General features: G+C 35.8%; 1 protein-coding gene across 2 annotated transcripts; it reads left to right on the top strand.

Moving 5' to 3' along the window:
• The first annotated feature begins 13,842 nt into the window (after positions 1-13,842).
• Positions 13,843-20,730, top strand: LOC121419503. 2 transcript variants are annotated; one of them, XM_041613954.1, is made up of 3 exons: positions 13,843-14,055; positions 16,741-16,893; positions 18,469-20,730. In XM_041613954.1, exons 1-3 carry the CDS (start codon positions 13,962-13,964, stop codon positions 18,621-18,623), a joined length of 402 nt encoding a protein of 133 aa, XP_041469888.1. In that variant the 5' UTR covers positions 13,843-13,961; the 3' UTR covers positions 18,624-20,730. The 2 variants fall into 2 exon arrangements, with proteins under 2 accessions (XP_041469888.1, XP_041469889.1); XM_041613955.1 differs by lacking the exon at positions 13,843-14,055 and adding an exon at positions 15,648-15,835.
• The last annotated feature ends 1,224 nt before the right edge of the window (positions 20,731-21,954 follow it).

The raw sequence follows: 21,954 nt of genomic DNA, 5'->3' as shown, positions 1-21,954 counted from the left end.
GCTCTAGAAAAGCAATGGAATAATTTTTCTCCAGTATTTCAGCTGGCCATCTCCCTTGAGCCCACTTATCCTGGAAGGATATACCAAAGCCAATGCTACCCGCAGCGTCAGTAAAGAACTGAAAATGAGCATTAGTTACCCATGTTGAGTGTGAAAACATAACCGTGCCATTGAAATCGGACAGAAACGTAAGCCAGGCCTGCATGTCCTCTTTCGCGCCGCGTGAAAGCCTTATCCGGAGGTTGGGGGTGCGGACCCCTTTAGTAAGATCGATAAGTCTCCTGAGGAAGGCTCTTCCGGGAGCCACGGCTTTACACACGAAATTAAGGCTGCCAATTAGCGACTGCAACTGCCGCAACGAGAGCTTATCTTTCTTAACAAAGTCAATGAGCATTGCCTGTAACACGTCTACTTTCTCCTTGGGTACCCGAACTTTCTGCTCAGCCGCGTCAATTTCAAGCCCTAAAAATGTGATAGTGGGAACGGGCCCTTCAGTCTTCTCCTCCGCTATCGGGACGCCAAAAACCTCGCACATTGCCTTAAAATGAAACATCAAGGAACGACATTCCTGCTGTGTTGCGCCAACGAAAAAGAAATCATCCAAATAATGCAAAATTTGCTCTGAATTTGCAATTTCACGGCAACATGACTCAGGAAAAGTGCTAAAACGCTCAAAATGGGCACATGAAATTGAGCAGCCCATTGGCAAGCATTTATCGAAGTAATACGCGCCATCAATGCAAAACCCTAGAAGGTCAAAATCGGAGGGATTTACTGGTAGTAAACGAAAAACGGATTTGATATCGGTTTTTCCCATGAGAGTATTAGTTCCCAAGCAAGCAACGAGATCAACCGCTTTGTCGAATGAAGTATAATTCACGGAACATAACTCGGAATCAATGTGGTCATTAACCGAAGCCCCGCGAGGAGAGGATAGATGCTGAATTAGCCGGAATTCTCCCGGATTTCGCTTGGGGACGAGCCCTACCGGGGAGTAGCGAAAGTTATCGAAAGGCGGGTCTTGGAAAGGACCTGACATTCTCCCTAAACTAACTTCCTTACCAACTTTCTCCAACAGCATGCCCATATGCTCCCTAGCCGATTTCAAATTACGCGAGAACACAGAGCGACGCTCGCCTGTGAAACCCAAGGAAAAGCCAGACCTAAACCCAGAAATCAGAAACGCTGCGTTCTGTTTATTATGGTGCCTTTGAAGAAATGGGAGCATGCTGCAAAGTTTAATTGGAGTTGGAGCTAGGTTTCTGTTTGGCAACTGCAGCGGCAGAATTGCAGGCGTGTGAGCCATGTGCTGCTGAGGAGCATTTTCCGCATCGGTGAGCAAAACGGCAGGCAATGCGTTGACATGACCCAGCGTTAAAGGCGAAACAGACTGGTGAGGAGCGGGAGGGGGCAGGCGCGGCGCCAGGGGCCCGAGTTGCCCCTTGTCTATTGGCATATCCAGAGAATGGGAAATTACCCGGCCGGAACGACCGGTCGTATGGCCGAAAGGGCTGGTTACCCCCAAAAGAAGAAAACATTGCTCGACCGGGAGTCGAAGCTACTGTCAGCCATAGCTCGGTGTCTATGACAGCCCAGGAACGATGTGGATGACGGGCCTGACGTAACCGAAATTGAATGTCATAGGCCCGCCAATTGAAACCCCCAAAACGCACAATAGAACGAACGATATCTATATACTTGAGGAGCTCGCGCGCACGCAGTGTCGCTCCAAGTAGTAGGGGAGAGAGATAGGGTTCCCATGCGCCCGAATTATATATTTTTTAAACCTACATTTTTGTAATCCGTAAGATGTCTAGTGAATGAATTTTGATGTTCCCAAAACGAAATATTGTCCCATGGGGTTCAAATTCAAGATGGCGTCAAAAATGGCCGCCATATTCATGGGATTTGGATTTTCGTACATAGATTCTTACACAAACATCCATTTGCCACAAAATTAGTGTCATATGAAAGACAAATAAATTTTTTACAAGTTGATACTGTACATGGGTGATGAAAAGGAAATTTGGCTGAGATTTTAATAAGAAAAGTGCAATTTTGAGATTTTTTTTCCAAAAAATTGAAAATTTGTGAAATACATAATTTACCATAAATCTAAAGAAAATAGCGGAATCGCCTTGAAATTTTCTAGAAAACTTTTTTAATATACAACTACTTAGTGGACGAAATTCCAAATTGATATCATTTTTAGTCACAAACTTAAAATGTTTCAAACTTGAAAGTTCAATTTTCAGAAATTTTGCTTTTTTACTGCATATCGGAGACTTGGATATACTAATGTATATTGTCGCATTTTCAACCCAGAAAATGGAAATAGGCCTTAATAAAATGCGAAATCACCATCATTTTTTTATTAATATCAATCCTTCATACCAATGTTCATAGAGTGTTGGAACTTGAAAAGCAATATTTGACGATAGATTTTTTTTATTGGAAATTTACAATTGATAGATCAGGTTAAATTATAAGACACTAATTTGAGGTTCTTGTTTCAGAAAATAGACTAAAGTAGAGTGGAAAATTGCAATTAATCTCAAGAGCTGTGATCAATTTTGGGACAAAGACAGTTTCAATAGAATGCACTTTCCTTCTAACCCTTCAAACGCATCTGTTCTTTTTAGCATGATTGCTATTGGTATATCTTTTATTATTTATAATAAGTAGGGTAGAAGTATTAGTAGCAGTTATACTCAGAATTGTATTGAATTATAATTGACATGATTGACTTCAACAATACTATAAGTAGTACGACTAAATTTATTTTACAGAGAATATCATGTATATTAATTGAAAAACGTATTCTTACATACATTAATGAACCCCAAAACAATATTTCTTTCAATATTCGAGTTTCTATAAAGTCTATTGAAATAAACACTTGTAGTCCATCTTGTCAAGCAATTTTGAGAAGTCCAACTTACATGACTTAAGGCGCATTTTTGTTAAATGATAATCCGGTAAAAATAGTCACATCTTAATAAATGGATAAAAATTCACCAAAACTTAATAAAAATTTGATATTAAAAAAAATGTAACGAAGTTACTAATTTTTTTATTCAGCATTATTTTGTGAATACATTTACATATATATTTTCATGAGTATTAAATAAATGGGCTGGTGATGTCATATCTTACTTTGCCATTTCTAATGTTTTTACATGAAAAAAATAATATTTCATGTTTCCATACATGTGTGCTCACAGGCGCGTAGCCAGGGGAGGGCGGTCGCCCCCCCCCCCCCCAAACGTCCCCAAAAAGAAAAAAGAAGGGAAAAAAGAGAGGAGAAAAGGAAAGGGAAGGGAGGAAAGGGAAGAAAGGTAGCTTTGTGTTTTTTCTTTTTATTCTTTATTTTTTCTCAAAAGAGAAACTCCTTCACTCTTCTTGCTCTAAATTCATATATGAATTTTGCTTCCGCGCTGCGCGCGGTTAAATGACAATATTGAAGTTCTCCATTGTTCCCCCCACCTTTTCTCTAACCCTGTTTTTCCACCTCAGCTATGTGCTTCTTGCCAGTTAAAGTTAAAATTGTATACATTAGGGCATGAATTTGAGTAAGGTTAGGCCGAAGTAAATATATGAAGTTATCTTTTTTTTTCAATTGATCCGCAACTTCTGGTCTGGTCGGTTCCGAGCGGGTAAAATCTTTATATCAGTTTGTGCCGTCACTTCCATAAAGTCAGCTTCTCCCGCTTTTCAGCTCATTACTATAAACAACTATAATTTGGGGGCAAACAGATCCTAATTTAAAAAGAGGAAGGTATGGATTTCGTGTCGTATCAAATAAAAAAGTACAATATTTTTTTTATCAAATTGTATTAAACTTCATGTCATTTCCCTGTATACATTCATCTCCTGTCCTGTTTTGCGCCCTCAGTTTGAAATTTGGAATGACACTTAAGTTTCTTTATATTCAAAATGAAGCGCTTCAGGATAAGTAAAAAAAAAATCAATCATCCTTTATTATATAGATAGATAATTTCAATAAATCACAGAAGTTTCAACTTTATGCGCACTATTTTCCTTGTAATGAAGTTCAATAATCTTAGAAAATCAATTGAATTAGAGACGATTTGTATTAGAGATATCTACATTTGATGAAACGTCCGCCCTTTGAAATTTCAGTTTCATTGCTCTGCGCTGGGAGGAATATCTTCCTCTACCAATCTTCTCCTCTGTTTTGCGAGTTAAAAATATGCACTGATGCTAAATTGTTTGTAATCAAATCTGATCTTTCCAAAGAAAGTTTCAATATATCTTTGAGAATACCCTTTTCTCGGGACCCTTTTTATGGCAAGAAAAATTGATAAAACACTTAAGCTTCCGCGCTTCGCGCGGAGTTATTATCATTTTAATTTCCTCCATTGTATACCTCTTTTGTGCGTTCACTATCACTTTTGAAAACAAGGTTCAAAATCGCAATATAGTCAACCGAATTGGAGGTACTAGAGACAAGAGAAACGGCTCCTTTTCATTTTAATTTATGAAACACTAAAAGCTTCGCGCTTCGCGCGGGAGGGGGAGACAGGGAGCGTGCTTCGCGCGCTCTGTGAGTGTTGGCACGCGCATACATTCTTAATTCCAAAGCTTCGTAATTCCGAAGGTTCGGTTAGTCCGAAGGTTCGTATTTCCGAAGGTTCGTATTTCCGAAGGTTCGTAATTCCGAAGGTTCGTCAATCCGAAAACGAAATAAGGTTCGTAATTCCGAAGGTTCGTCAATCCGAAAACGAAATAAGGTTCGTAATTCCGAAGGTTCGTTAATCCGAAAACGAAATAAGGTTCGTAATTCCGAAGGTTCGTTCATCCGAAAACGAAATAAGGTTTGTTAATCCGAAAACGAAATCAGGTTCGTTAATCCGAAAACAAAATAAAGTTCGTAATTCCGAAGGTTCGTTAATCCGAAAACGAAATAAGGTTCGTTAATCCGAAAATTAAATAAGGTTCGTATTTCCAAAAATGAAAATAATTCATTTTGGTAACAAACACGGATAATAATAATAATAGCTGGGAGAACAGTTTTTAGAACTGAAGTGGCTTCCCTGGGTAAATAATATAATTTTTATCATTTTAGGCCTACATGAAATTTCTAAAAGTTTGAGCACGTGATTCGCTGGCAACATCTCACAAGGATGCCCTTTTAACAGTAATTGACCAAATAGGGGAATTTTACATTTTCCCCAAAACCGCTTGCTCGCTACGCTCGCAGCAATGAAACGTAATATATAACTTACCAATCAGAGATCACTTAATTTTTTTTGCTCAACTTAATTACTACAAAACACACAACCTCTTTACACAGCTGATAATCTTATGGCGAAAATATCCGTTTGCACCAAAATGCCCCTATTGGCCCCTTTTTTGGCTCCCCCCACAAAAAAGGAAAATACGTTCCGCCGCCACTGGTTGAAACACGCATCGTCTTCAAGGCTAACTGCAAAAAGTTCTTAAAATGTCCCCTTTAGATCAGGTCAGAGCTTATATTTAAAATTTCTGTTCGCGCTTCTTGCTCGCAGTTATTATCTAGTTACATAGGCATCTCGTTTTGAAGATCATAAACATATTGCCCATCATATTAAAAAATATAGCTCGCGCTCGCATTATTTAAAAAGGGTTTATCATGTTATTACATATTTACTTTATTTTATAAGTATAAAGCTAATTATTGACTGTTAGGACTACCCTTTCAAAAAACAAACGAAAATCAACTTTAAGCTGCCGATCGAGGAAAATATGGCCGAAATAATATTGCCCCCCCCCCCATTTGACAAAAGTTTGATCCGCCGGGAGGGAGGCAGTGGGCACTTGCACCCCAAAAATCAAATAAAAAACAGGGAAATGCATATTTTTCCAAAAATGGGAAAGATCCTTTTTCAAAAATAAATATGCTGTTTTTCATGGTTTTGAAATAAAATACTCTTTTTAAAGTAAAGTTTTCAGGCTGGAATATTGCAAATTTTCAGCTTGCGCTTCGCACTCTCAGTTATTCGAATGGTGAAATATGTATCCTAAAGAGGTCACTAAATTCTTTCTTTAAGATTCCTTTTCTGGTCAGTATGTTTAAGCTCGCGTATTGCGCTCGTGTTAAGTCTTTAGTTAGATGTACATATTTTAGTGACAGCAGAAATCTGCTCGGATTTTCAAAAACTTATTTCCATTTTTATTGAAATACCCTTAAGATTTAGCTTGTGATTCACGCTCGCAACACCTCGCAATAATGCCATTTAAAGAATAATTGACCCCCAAAACGAGTTTTACATCTTCACATTTGATTTTTTTTTTACCAAGCCGCTCGCTCATTATACTCTCTCCCGAAAACTAAAGGCTAAATATACATTTTGCCATAATAAGAAGTCATTTCAAAAAATTTTTTTTTAATAATCTTATGGTGAAAATATCACCAAAGTGCCCATTTTGAGTATGAGTTTCATTTTTGGCTTTACCCCTCAAAGGAATCTTAATCCCAGCCATGGCGTAATTTCCTTCAGCAAGAAATTTATCCACATTGTGCTGCACTCGACCCAGGTGAGGTGAATGGGTACCCGGTAGGATTAATTCCTTGAATGCATGAGCGCTGAGAGGCAGCTCGAGCTAAAGCCGGGGTAATAATAATAATAACAACGCGCCTCGGAATAGATTATTTCTAGATAGATGGCGCTATATAAATGCCTATTATTATTATTATTATTCAACGAAAATTCGTTTGGCCGCCCTAGCCTTCCCATCCTCATAATAATTGAACGGCAAGTGTCCACCCCCCCCCCCCTTGCCTCTGCCTCTGCTTTCCCAGTTTTCATTTTTCGGATTAACGAACCTTATTTTGTTTTCGGATTAACGAACCTTATTTTGTTTTCGGATTAACGAACCTTATTTCGTTTTCGGATTAACGAACCTTCGGAACAACGAACCCTAATTCGTTTTCGGATTATCGAACCTTCGGAACAACGAACCTTATTTCGTTTTCGGATTATCGAACCTTCGGAATAACGAACCGTCGGAATAACGCCACAAATGTTCGGATTAACGAACCCTTTTTCGTTTTCGGATTAACGAACATCGAGGTATAGGCAATTTACGTGTTTCGGAATTACGAACCTTCGGAATTACGAAGCTTTGGAATTAGAAGTGTAACCGTTGGCACTCTTCGCGTGCATTTACCGCCCCCTCCAAAATGAAATCCTGGCTACGCGGTTGTGTGCTCAGTATTTCTCCCTATTTACAAAATAATTTGCAGCAATACAATTCTTGGACGAAAGAAAAAACAATAGAATGCAACAGAATACGAAAATATTTGTGAGAAGTAATGGGTTTAAAGATGGGAATAATGATGATATTGAAGATGATAGTCAATAACTTTGATAAAAATAAATTATCGAGATAATAATCATAAACAATTCATTTCAACATCTAAAAATCACGATAATTCATAATTATCAAATAGTAATTCGGTAATGGTGACATTATTACGAAGAAGTAAGGGTGATATGTAATTAATTCCATAAACCTATATGAAATAGCTCCTCTACTTTTACTCTTTTTAATGACAATGGGTCTATGATTAATGCTCGAAAACATTTAAGTCCCGATTGATATTTCTCACCAAAGTCAGGATAATATGGCATACGATTCAAATTAAAACTTGATATTTACTGTTAAACGAATCTTTAAACTTTAAACGAATCTTTAGTCGCGCGTTCACAGAAACGTACGATCTTAATCAATATGTCTGTTAACAGATATACATATATATCGAAGATGTATAATTGATGGATATGTAAAACGGGTTTGCAAAAGAGCAATTTTCCAATAATTAATTGAAAAGTAAGATTTCCAAATATTTATAATTGCCGCGACAGTCATATTGTAGGAACAAGTTCTTTAGTGATTGATTATATTTTCGCAGGGTGTCAACAAAGACTACCAAAGCATCGATAGCCATGGCTGCAGCTCCAAAGAACAGTAATGCGTAAGTACACCTTTAGCAACTATCATTTTAACAGACATTTCCTTCATTGCATGACTTTGGGATTTGCTTAATTTTCCGGTGAAAAATACTTGAAAGGCAAATCCATCCTTCAAGTAGGTAGATCTTCAAAATAGACCAGTTCATGGACAATTTTGGTCAAATGACCTTTCATTTCTTTCATTATGATAGGCAGATTTCAAAGCAAGATATTACATAAGCATGCCTTACATAGCAGGATGAATAGATTGAATAGACCAGGTGACCAGAATCGCACACCAATGAACACTTTATGAAAGTATTTGTTGCATTCCTACTTTGCCTGCACACCATAGCATGTTGCACAAAGTACTTGGCAAACTGTGCGTTCGTGGACGCATTGTTGTTGTTTTTGATGTAAATGAAAAACACAATTAAAAAGAATAAATGAATAATCAAGACATCTAAGTTGGTGCTTATCTCATTAGATTTTAAATCACCATGTCACTTTAGTACAAATAACCTTCCTCAGATCATGCGCAGAATCTTTAGATCATGCGCAGAAAAGAACTACGAACTGGCTTATAGAAATGCTGAAAATTTCATCGACATCGGATCTAAAGTAAATAAGCATAGTATACGTTTTTACTTTTTTCACACAGAATAAAGTGATATACAAACAAAAGAGTCGATGATATCACTCTTTTTTGTTTCTTTTTTTTGGCTAAATTTTTGCGAGCTGAACCTGACTACAAATGTTTTTTAATATAAAACTTGGATTGAGAGGTTTTCTGATGAGTGCTAAAATTGGCATAACATTAAAAGGCATTTGCAGATCATGATAATGTGCTTGTTTTCGATTATAAAATTATTTGCAATATAATATTCAACACCCCCCCCCCGCTATACCATTTTTGTTCTCCTGCTTTTGTTTGTCTCTTCTTTTTTTTTGGAGGGGGGGGGCTTTCGAACCACCTGGATTTTTTGTATCTTTATTTTTGTTCTCTCCTCTTTTTCCCCCTTTTTCTTTAATTTTCTTTTCGTGCTCCACTTCCCTTTCCCCTCCCTTCTGGATCCGTGCCAGGTTAAACCTACTAAAAAATTTGATTTCAATTTTAGATCGTTTAATATTCAGACCATCAACTGATAATAAAGAAATCGGTATCAGACCTATTGGCTATTAGGCGAATTAACGTATTGACTGCACATAATGAATAAAAAATAAGAAAAAGGAATCCCAAGCTTTTATGGATCTCTATCACTTATGATATAATTTCTTGGTAGCTTTGTTTCTTAAAAACACAATAAAAATGGCCGTCTGGCTAGCTTCCATTCAATTCACTAGTTCACGGCAGAAATATGTTTACCTCATGGCGCCCTTACGTGCTACTATAATACCACGATCACATTTCCTCTAGCCGTTTCAGCCGTTTTACTAATTTTTATTCAAACCCCCTATATGTAGCTGGAGCAAAAAAAATAGAAAATGTTAAAACGGCCGCTTTCGACTCGCCGTACGGCCGCCGTAGAGCAAATGTGACCGAGGTATGAGGTACGCGCCATTAGACATATTAGATTTCAAGGGGGGGCTGGATGTTTTTTTCCCAAAAAATAACTTGCGATATGAGCAACAAAAAAAAGATGCCTCACAATCAGAGTAAAGAAAAAAAAAATCCATCATCCCAAACTTCTAGCCCCCCCCCCCGACCTCCCCTTTTATAGGGGAGATCATTGCCCCCCCCCCCCGGTGTTTAATGGGGCGTCCCTTTACAAGATCTATCAACCATGTCAAAAGAAGCCCTCAAAGGAAACGTTTGGAATAAAAAGAAACACCGCTGAGAGAGGCGCTAGATGCCTAAAATGGAGTCCAATGTTGTTTTTAAAAAATGGCAAAACAGACATTGGAATGGAAGCTAAATTCGAGCGTGCAGGGTATATTCATATTACTGCCCCCTTAGCAAAGATTTGATTAAATGTATTTATATAATTGTATTATTACAGGTCGATGAACAGAAAGGTTACGGCCGGGAAGATCGTTAAGCTATCGAAACTTCTACCTTACGGAAAATACAGCGAGCTATTGGTTAACTTGGGTTTTAGCCTCAACTACATTCAGACGATACTGAAGAGACATTCAAATGACACGAACGAAGCATTTGTTTATTTATTGAATGAATGGGCGAATAAACGTGAAGGTGGATACATCGACGATCTAGACAAAGCTCTGCATGCAGCAGAAGTAGGAGCTCTTATCGATGAATATAAGAAATAATTAGCACGGTATTTATGAAATTTATGAACACCAAACATATATTGTGGTCTTTGCTTCTGGATTGATTTGTAGAAAATACTGTTTCAGGAAATGTACATTTATATGTCTGATGTTTTTGTTTTATTCATGTCCTGATTTTTAATGGGCAATTCAAAAGCTGGTGTCATTTTGGGGGGTTTGATGACGGTGTCATGACGTATACAGGTTGACTAGTTGCCCTATGAATAACAAAGTGAATGGAATTTTGAGACTAAGTCAAGGCCCCTATAGATATATATATATATATATATAAGTTTGATTATAATTATTTTTTTTGGAATTAAATAAACATAATTCGAAATTGAAAAGGTCCCTATTTTGTAATTAGGTATCCTTATATGAAGTTCTGTCCCCCCCCCCACACACACACAAAAAACAGTATATGTCACTTTTTTTCACAAAGCATCCAGTTTTCTAAATTTCTTTTGGAAAGCCACTGTTTAGTCACTGCAAAACGCAGTATCTCCTCTAAAAAAATGCAGTATCTACACTTTGCACAAGTTGAGATACTAAGCATTTAAATTTACTCTTTCGAAGCCTCTCTAAACTCTATTTCTCAAGTATTCTTTTATCACCAAATTGTAAATTATGAATGTGCCTATTTCAGGCCCCAAAACTCCCCCAAAATGGTAAAACGAAGTATCTACAGATGAGAAGATGTTACTTTTTTTATCATAAGTTACTCAGTCGATATTGCGTCACTACCAAGAAAGAATGTGTCAACATGGTCAATGTGTAATATATATTTTTGTTTACCAAGTGCACACCTAGTTATCAAGAATGTGTACAGCGTTTTCATTTCTTTGAAAGGAGGATAAAAGAGCATTGTCGATTAAATACCTTGCTCAAGGGCATAAGTGCCGCGGCCGGGAATCGAACCCCGGACTTTCCATGTATATTCAAACGCCTTAGACCAGTCGGCCACGGCACCTCTAACAGCTTACACTCAAGGAGTACACCCTTTACAAACAAGGTAAAGTCGTAAACTTCATTAAAATTGTCTTTTGAAGGTCGGCAGTTTACTGCAGAGAGTGCCATAGTTTGTATAGGGTGTCGTAGTGTTTCCATGCCAGTAGATACATGTCCATTAAAATTTAAGTACAAACTAAATAGTTATAATAGATTAACAGTTATGTTTTGTACAATTTGTTATCATTTGGGCAAATTTAAAAAAAGAGAGCGCTCTTTTTTTTAGTACAATGCGCCCTCCGTATTTCTAAACTTTAATTTGTTTCCCTAGATGTACACATTAATTTATTATTTCATTATTATTCTCCTTTATCTGTAGATACTGCATATTTTTCTTTTGGGGGAACTTGAGCATTCGCTTCGACTTTTCCAAAAGAATCCACACTTTCTTTAATATCTCAAAAAATATATAAAAAAATATATGTATATATATACTCTAAAAAATGGAGGGCTGATTTGTCTAGTTTAAATTTGAACTAGACAAATCAGCACTCCGAAGTGCAGTCACTATACACGCTCTTTAAGAGCAAAATTAGGTCATTTGCCCTTTAATATTGTGGTATATGACGATATAAGCAAAACAAAATGACTATAGCATCACACAGTAAAAACGCTGTTTACTATATGAACCTTACAGTATTTGTTTAATTGTTTAAACAATCATGTTTAATTTATTGAAAATTAAACTTTGTTGTTTAAGATTTAAACAGTTGTTTAAGCTGTTTAAACAATTACTGTAAGGTTCATTTAGTAAACAGTGTTGTATATATATATATATTTTTCTTACCGTGTATGAACAGATATTGACATAAGAAATATATTACCAAATACACGTCTAATAATGCTTGTGATTCCTGTTTTAAAATTAATCTACAGTTGCCGAAATTGGTTACGTTTTGACAGCTTTTTATACCGAATATCTTATTAAGAAAATGTTAACATATATGGATTAACTGATATGAGATATTTTATATACAACAGGAAAATCATAAGTCTTGTGTATATTATATAGTAAATTTTACAAATACTGTTAGTACGCTTTTGCTGAGTTATAGTGACAAACACATTTTGTAAACAATGTGCTCTATTTAAATATTTCCCCATTTCCTTTTGTAATCGAACCATATTCAGATATTATTTTTCTCTCCTACGTTAATTAAGAATTCATTTTTTTTATTCTGCAGACTGAGTAAACGTTGTTTTGTCTAATGTTTCACAGTTTTCTATTTTTTAATCGTTGTATTATTCGATTTTATAGATATAAATGATGCCATGTCTGAATTGTGCATAATGTTAATTCTTGGGTTATTTTTTTATTTTATTTTTTTCATTATAAATTATGTAAAATATGTGAAATAAAGTCAAATATCAAGTACAATTTGCAGAATGAAAAACTATGTATATATATAGTGTCCAACACTACATTTATAAATTAGAGTCCTGTGATTTGTTTTTAACTGGGGGTGCTGATGGCAATTTGAATCCCCTCCCCCCCCCAAAAAAAAAAAGTTTACCACATAGTGAAAGTAATTACATTTTCCCATTTTACACATCACCCATAATACCTTGGGGTGCTACTTATAAAGAATAATGTTAAAAATGGGTAACAAGTAGTTATCAGTATCAGTTAAACATGTATAAGCTGTGTCAGTTTGATGAAAGGGAACTTATGTGGTAATACACATGAAGATTTGCGGCTGCAGTGTTCATCGCTTGAGTAAAAGTAGTTAAACTCAGTATGATCATACTCTGTTAATATATCAGACATTATTATTAGTGTTTTTGTGTTTTTTAAAAACTGCTGTTTCTTGAAAAAAAAATCACAAATAAATGTTCACCATAATGTATGTCTCTTTCATATTGCTCTCCAACACTGACAATTATTTGTTGATATTTATCCATAGCAATGGCACTTCAGAACAGAAAAATATGTAAAAATTAAAAAGGGGAATTATGGTTTCACTTCGTAATTCCAAATATTCGTTCCTACGATGGTTCGTTATTCCGAAGGTTCGTAATTCCAAAACACGTATATTGCATATACCTCGATGTTCGTTAATCCGAAAACGAAAAAAAGATTTGTTAATCCGAACAATTATGGCGTTATTCCGAGGTTCGCTTTTCCGATAGTTTCGTTAGTCCGAAAACAGAATAGGGTTCGATAATCAGAAAATGAAATAAGGTTCGTCGATCCAAATAATGAAATAATCGATGGTGAACGGAAGCCAGGAAACCGAAAAGGTGAGCCTGGTGGAGGGGGGGGGGGGGCACCGTCGCTGTTCGATTGTAATGAGGATGGGAAGGCAAAAGATGAGTGGCGGAGCAAAGTACACTGCAAAAACCAGGGTGTTAAATATTCAACACCAGCATGGAATAGAAAAATATTAACACCCTTGGTGTCAATTTCATGTCTAGTCGGCGAATGATAACACCAACGGTGTTAAAATATTCAATTACAGGTTGATGGTGTCAAATTTGGTGTTATAAAATCGCACATGCGCATAAGCGAGATAAATGGAGGAAAATCATTGGACGAAAGTTGTCATATGATCCGATATGCCTGCATGCGCATGCGCTGAAGCTGGACGCCATAATATCTTGCGATCGCGATCGAGAGCTAGCGCAAGCTGGAGCAAGGCAATAGAAATCCATTGCCCGACTGACTTGATTTTCAGGAGTATTCTACAGTTTGGCCTAGATACACATCTTGAAGTGCATGCAACCATGCCGTTAAGCGTCATGGTCTGCTCAGCGGATCGAAGTATTCGAAAATACCTGCCTATAGATCCAGAAGACACAGTAGGATTCTTTGAACTTAGTAAGTGTAGACCTTGGCTTGGTTCTTGTTAATCAATCCATGTGTTCGTCCTTGTGTAGGCCTAGCGGTATGGCCTAACAACTAGGCTAGGCCGTGTCTGGACCGGTTCACGGTTGGGCATCCGGCCTGATGCCATTTAATATTTTACGGATTTCTGCAAAATTATCACTGATGAATACGCCAAAGAGCAAACAGTAATGATAAATGTAGTTATTTAATACATATTTGTTGCAAAATGTAAAGAGAAATCAGTGATCCTGGGTTTAGCCTAGCCAAAAAATAGAGCTCAAAATGGTGAGGCCTGATGTTAGCCGGTTAGGGGCTTCAAAATTCACTGTATAATGTTAAGCAGATAAGTATGGCCAAATCGTGAAATAAGCCACCTCTGTAGTCCCGCGCGCGTCTCTCTTGTGTACAAAGTCTTTTCACGAGAATGCCATAAGTATGAATAGCTCTGTGGAATAGCTTTTGTTTTTTCAAATTGTCAAGAGCTATTCCACAGCTATCCTAGCCAAAGCAGACTAGGCCTACAAGTTAAGTGTAACTATGGAGGTTCATAGGTGGACTAGGGCTAGGCCCAGTACTAATACTAGTATTAGTAATATACCAATGGTATGATGTTCTATATATGATTTTTGATATGGTCATCACGACGCTTAACCCTATATATAGCCCTGGCTATTTTGAAATTGCATAGCCGGGGGGGGGGGCTTATTTGGCCCCCCACACACGTCGCCCATGATCTCTAAAACTGTAGATCTATAGTTAATTTTTCCAAAAAAAGGACAATTATGCAAATTATGCTAATTTATGCATGGAATACGATTTTGTTGCTCTAAATCACTCAAAGCTAAGAATATGGTGATTTTTGGTCAAGATAATCATTATTACATTCTTAACAAACATAATTTTTTAAAAATTTGGTATCAGAATTTTTTTTCTTATGTATTTCATTGTTTTTCAAATTTCTTATGTATTTCTTTGTTTTTTAACCTTGTTATTTTTACTATGTTTTCAATGAAATTCACCGACAACACCTTTACAATCATAAGTAGACTGAAATTAATAGATTTTGATATGTAAAAGCAAAAATAATTATAGATTTTAGTTAAAAACACAATTTGTATTGGAATTATACATGAAATCACGTTTTTGAGCCATTTTTGGTCCGACGTGCAAGTACAAGTAGCTTCTGAAGTGCATAGCCGGGCGTCACAAATTTGGTCTCAAAAGATGCGCGAGATATGAAGGAAAAAAGTACTGAATTTACAGTGCATGATTTTTATGCGTAAAAAAAATATCGCGAAAAATGTAAGGCCCCCCCCCCCCCCGGCTGCATAGGGTTAAAGGCTTTGGTTAAAATTTCCTCCCCGCTGTATGTAAACAAAAAACTTCTAACATTTTTTAAAAAATCTACACATTTTTCCAAAAAACTAGAGGGGTTAAAACAATTTACTATGTGATTTTCGCTTCGATATCCACATGTCATGTTTTCATGTGTTAATTCGTGCCGTCACAATACTCCATTTGCACAACAAAGAAAGCCGATCGCATCTGATCGCACGCACTAGTCTCGATCTTCGCGTGCGCAGAATATTTCGTTCGGAAAAACTCAATGGTTGCACTTGGGGGTTTCCAAGCGAATATTTTGCACACCTTCAGATCGAGACTAGTGAGTGCGATCGGCTTCATGTTGTGCAAATGCAGTATTGTGACGGCACGAATTAATACATGAAAATATGGCGAAACGTGGATATCGAAGCAAAAATCACAGCGCTGGGTAAGAAATGTTGCTTATTTTTCATCTTTTGACCGAATTAGAAATGCGATCCACCCGCGCAAAAGGTGTTCGGCCGTTAGAAAATTGTTTCAACCCCTCTATTTTTTTGTAAAAATGTATAGATTTTCTATAAAATGTAAGAATAGTTTTTTGTTTACATACAGCAGCGAGGAGGAAATTTTAACCAAAGGCTTAAAGCGTCGTGATGACCATATCAAAAATCATATTAAAAATTTCATCATCACGATGCTCTTAAAGCTAGTGTGCACTGTGCGTCATTGTTCAGAGCAACAAACATGGCACCGACATGTAAATGTATGGACCTCCATAGTTTTGTGTGTGCTGCCTTGTGTATCCTGGACTTTTTTTGACTGAAATAAGGGTTAAAATTACAACAACAAAAATTAAGAAATCATGCCAACCTAGTCTACAACATACAGATAAATGCAAAAATGATGAAAACAGAAATTCAATCTTTATTTGTACTAGCACACCCAACAGTCCCAACTCCATCCCCACCCCCAGTTGAGCTTGATCATGGTCAATTCCATGATAAAATCATTTTATGTTACGGCGTTACGGTGACACTTTTGCTCAAATTTTCACATTATAACTCTAAAATCGTAGGAATTTGAATCAATTTCTGTTGTGTACTGTAACTATGACTCTAACTAACTCCTGACAAAGTAACATTCAGAATAAAAGCTTCAAAAATTTAGATGCATTAACAAGTTATCGTGGAATTGACCTGATCCCATTTAACAGGTTTTAGAGTGTACTATAGCACAGTTGGGCTTACTTGTAGCAGTAGTTTTGCAGAATTATTATGAGCCACCAATTTGTATTAAGAAATTTGAAAGTGCACTGTGATATTTTTTCTCATTTATTTTGAATCTCTCCTACAGTCAAAAGAAAATTCCACATAAAGGATGGTGAAGACCTTGTACTTGTGGATGAACAAGAAGGATTTGGTATAGACGATGATGTACTAGGAGATGTGGTGACAAGCCATCCCTCAGTCAGCCTCATGGTGCTAAAAGAAGATGAAGAATGGTCTGGTAAGTTTTTGATAAAGTGCATTATAATACAAAATTGCAAACCCCTGCTATGTTTAGCGGATTCAGGATTTTAAAATAGAGGAGGCGCAAAGAGCATATTTAAATAAAGAGGTTGCGCAGATCATAATTTAACCTTGGTAATGTGCATGTTCACGAGGTAATTCTCAAAATATAGAGGGGGCACATGCCAGGTGCGCCCCCGCTGGATCTGCTACTGTATAGAGTCTTTGGAATAAAATTCTTACTTTTCATAAGCCCCCCCCCCCCATCCATGAGGAAAAGAAGACTTAGAAGGTAGTGAAAAGCTTAAGAACACCTGAAAATTACCATTTTTATTGTATTTCATATATCTATCTACCATTTTATTGTGATTTTTCAATTTATGTGAAAAGGAAAAAAAATGGTTAGGCCATTTTCTGACGGTCGGTCGATAAAGGCTATTCAAACTTTTTTTTACCTAAGCAATAAATGAATGTGCAGTGCAAATTACAGGCACAAGTGTCAAAACTTGGTCAAGGAAAGAAAAACATACCCCTTTATTTGTGCTTGCATAACCTTGCCACAATAGCCATGATTTGTGGGCAGTCAATTATCTAAATTCCAGGTCTAAAGATTATAGAAATGACGGATTCTTTTTAACATTTTATTTCTTAACAATGCAAACCTGCATTTTTGTTCTTCTTGAAATGTCTTTAATTGAAATTTTGAGACGGGGGGGGGTGGTCTGTGGAACGGGGATCTGTACTTGTGTGTGTCTGTGTTTGACCTTTGAAATTTTGCTTCAAAATGCTACAAAAGACCACTAGAAAAATCTGAATATTATTTCTATTGATGCATAAGAAATTAAAAAATAACAAAATGATAAACAAAAATAACAGTAATGCAGCTTTATTGTGTACTGAATGTAGCTTATAGAGCGTAGCATTGATTTAAAAAATGCTTGTATTATAATTTACTTAGACATGCATGAATGATTTTCAATTAACAATTAAAATGTCTATAAAAATGCTCAAGTATCATAAAATTAACAGTAAAAATGAATGGGTTGAAATAAACTGATGGTTTGTTAACCATCATGAATCATATATAATTGCAAAATCACACTTACAAATTTTCTGTCAGATCAATATAACTTATGTTGGTTTTTAATGGTTTTAGACTAGAAATTTATATAGTTGGACTTCCCTTATCCAGTCTCCTTTATCCAGATCACTCTGAAATTTGCCTACCGGTATTTTACTCAAATGAATTAGCGGAACCAACAAAGATTTCAAGCATACTCATAGTATGGCAAACTATTCGGGTTACTTATAATATTCCCAACTTTTTTTATTGCACATTGAGTTAAATTTTTCATGATGGAAATATGCATTCATTCATTCAAACTCTTGGCAACTGCATGTTTTGAATATAGAATTTCCTTATCTGGTCAAATCCCTTGTCCAGATTAGTGCTGGTCCCAAGTGTGTGGATAGAGGAGGCCCAACTGTATTCAATTGTACCAAAGGTTAAGATACTAGTATTCATTGTTTTTTAACAGTGATCATGGCTTTATCTCTCTTTTCATTATTAAAGGTTCAGATGTACATAGCTTCACAAGTGCAGACAACATCAAGGTGGATACCAGCTCCTCTTCCCTCAGTAGCTCAGAATCTGATTCAAGTTTTGGCATCTGCAGAAAGAGACCACGATTAGATGCCCTCAGATTGTGCAAGAGCAAATTCAAGTAGAGGATCTTTCTACTGAATTCTTTGATGCCAACTGGGTTAAAGTAAATGGAACACGTTATCAGTTGTCACTTCTGGTCTGCCATGATGTTAGCGAGCTTCCTCTGTTTGGTCAAATAGAGCATATCATTGTACACAACAGCAATGTATTTTTTGTACTTGTCCAATTAGATACAGTGTATTACAATTCACACTATCATTCATACGCAGTAGAATTCATTTTTCCACGTCGTCATGTAGTGAAGAATCAAAAGGAACTTGTTGACTACAAACCACTAGATTTGATGACAACTTTGTCAAAGACAGACTCAAGGAAGTATGTAGCACCAAGGCATGTACTTTCTAAGTAATTTAAAGCTTTCAAGCTAACGTCTGGCTTTGCTTAGTTGTATCAATTGGTTTTAAAAATAATCTTAATCAAGAATATTATGGACTCTTGTAAGCATCTGTAAATTGGTTAATGCGAAACCAAATTTAGTCAAATAGCTGTTGTATATTTTCCCATCTTTTTTCTTACAGGAAAAACAATTTTATGATGTTTGTGCATGAAAGCCAGTGAAATGAAAGTGCATAGACTGATTTTGTTGTTGTTGTTTTATACCCTGTTGGAAAAAGAGCAGTGAATTAGTTGATAGAGAAACAAATAATTTTTACTTTTTGTTATTTTTTTCCTGGAAATTGGGAATACATGTTTGTAAACAGAAAGCTGTAAAGGAATGTTCACCTTTATTAGGTTGAATGTAGAATTTATAGTGTTTTTTAATGCTTTTTGAAACTTTTGTTCAACCCTTGACAAGTAGTGAAGGAAATAACTTCTGATAAAATCCCCATGAGCCATGTACTGAAATAATTAAATCATCCTAAATCTCAGTGGTTGCAGGCCTGTGGTAAAAAGTCTTGTTGAAACTGCTGGATGAGGTTTATCAGTTTTGGTATAGTTCTTGAAGACTGCTTCCTAGCATAAGAAATTAAAAGCAATACTTTAAAAGGGAAAGTCCACCCTACATATATTCATATTTCAATGAAAGAATAATTTGAACATATAAAAAAAAGAATGAGCGAAATTGATCAAGGAATAAAGAAATTACAGTCATTTAGATTTTATTGAAAATCTACATTTGCTCTGCAAAATGGCAACACTTGATGGCGTCGTATGCGATTAGCTCGCCATACCTTTGTACATGGACTGTTACATTTTCGTATTTATCTAAAAATTTACCTATTTTTTTTATAACCTTTGGACGAAGTATGTTGAGGAAAATGGCTTTCTATATAATATAAATTGACCGAGGGTATAAAACTCATATTAACTTTGGAGAAAAATGAGATTATGTGAAATTTTGTGTACAATATGAATGGAGAGCTGATCATGCATAATGCCATCAAGTGTTGCCAATTTGCAGAGCGGATAGTGATTTACAAGATAAAGAAATAACGAAAGTTTCCTTATTCCTTAACCAATTCCTTTTTTAACGTGCTGCTAAAAGTATTTTCTGTGTATTGAAATAGTAAAATATTGTGTGGACTTTCCCTTTTTTGATGGCAGTGTCCAAGGATTTTTTTTGTGTGTTTTGGCGAGGGGGGCACTCTTTATATTTCATATGAAAAAAATTCTAATATTTTCCTTCAGCAAGCATGTAATACGATTCAAGGTGAAATGTGTCAAAATTCTCATTAGCTACATAATTCACTCTGATGTAGAAGCAATTTACATTTTATTTGTTTTGTCTTCAGTTATACATGCATTTTGCATCCTGTTTAGTGTCTATTTATTAGAAAGTACTTTGATTTTTCATTCCTTGAAAGGAATTATAACATTTTTAAATGTTTTAAAAGAGTTTAGTTACTTGATTCATCCTCAAGCCTTATTTTTTCATCTTTTTCTTATAAGGGTGCATTCATATTTTGAGCAAATTTTGAATGATTAAAAAAGATAGTGTGTTCTGTTGTATTCAGACAAATGAGTCACAGATTTTGAATATATGACAAAACGATTTAATGTTGAGACATACAAGATAAAAACGTTATAAGCATCATTGAATTCAACATGAATGAGAACAAGTTGTTTAATTTATTGAATAAATAAGCACCAAGTGTTTGTTTCTTTTAACTTATTGTGTGTATTTGAATATTTTCTGTGCATGTGTTATGAATGAGTGAGCTGAATTGAATTGTTGGTGTTGAAGGAATGATGTCTTGAGTTTTTTAAAACACTAAGACTAGCATTGAATTGCAATAACAAGAGTAGAATTGAAATATTTAATTCCAGATCTTTAGTGTTATATAACACCATAAATAGAATTGGATTGCAACACCAAGAGAAGAATTATACTATTTGATTCTATACTTGGTGTAAAATAACACCAAAATTAGGAATCATTGTAACACCGAACACGGGTGTTGGATTTTGCACAAACACCAAAAATAGAATTGAATTCGAACACCAAGAATAGAATTAAAATCATTTGATTCCAGACCTTGGTGTTAAATAACACCGGAAATCGGATTCATTGTAACACCAGAAAATGGTGTTGGATTATATATTAACACCAAAAATAGAATTGGATTACAACACCAAGAGTAGAATTAAAATATTCAATTCCAGTCCTTGGTGTTCGATAACACCAACTGGTGTTTTCCGATATAGATACCGGGATGGTGTTAATATTAACACCTATGGTGTTGAATCTAACACCCTGGTTTTTGCAGTGTAGAGTGAAGTAGAGCAAAGCCCTTTTTAAGTGATTTCTGATTATGGTAAATATATATATTTAGGCTTTATTTTTTGCGAGAGATTGTAACGAGCGAGCGCTTTGGATAAAAATTTTCAAAGCTGATTTTGGGGTCAATATACCTGTTAAAAGGGCATCCTTTGGAAGTGTTGGGAGCGTGAATCGCATGCTCAAACTTTTTAACATTTCAATAAAAATCAAAATAAAAAAATCTGAGCAGTTTTCGCAATCATTAAAACGATGTGCATCTAACACGAGCGCGAAGTGCAAGCTGAAATACACTGACCAGCAAAGGAACCTGTTAACGTGGTTAAGGACTGCGTTTAGTGATTCATGAATAGGATGCATCGAAACTTCCACCTTTCTCAAATCTTTAGAAACATACTTGTTCTCATGTTAGATTATTTGGTTTAGGATAGGTATGTTGCAATGTTTTGTTAATCTTTCATTTAGTATTCATGTATTTTATTCTAAGTATACCTGTATTAGACTTAATTACCTCCTTTGTAAAGCGCATAGAGATTCTGCAGAATATCATGCGCTATATAAGCATCTACTACTATTATTATTATTATTGATGCGAGTGCGAAGCGCGATCTAGA

This window comes from Lytechinus variegatus, chromosome 8 (assembly GCF_018143015.1).
Source record: "Lytechinus variegatus isolate NC3 chromosome 8, Lvar_3.0, whole genome shotgun sequence".
In the NCBI taxonomy this organism is placed as follows: Eukaryota; Metazoa; Echinodermata; class Echinoidea; order Temnopleuroida; family Toxopneustidae; genus Lytechinus; species Lytechinus variegatus.
The sequence above is the reverse complement of the archived record's forward strand: the minus strand, read 5'-3'. Positions and strand labels throughout refer to the sequence as shown.

Bases quoted from the DNA above. Each gene is read 5' to 3' on its own strand.
- LOC121419503 (XM_041613954.1), top strand. From the start codon at position 13,962: ATGCCGTTAAGCGTCATGGTCTGCTCAGCGGATCGAAGTATTCGAAAA. The intron at 14,056-16,740 runs GTAAGTGTAGAC...TCTCTCCTACAG, and splicing joins AGTAGGATTCTTTGAACTTA to TCAAAAGAAAATTCCACATA. The intron at 16,894-18,468 runs GTAAGTTTTTGA...TCATTATTAAAG, and splicing joins AGAAGATGAAGAATGGTCTG to GTTCAGATGTACATAGCTTC.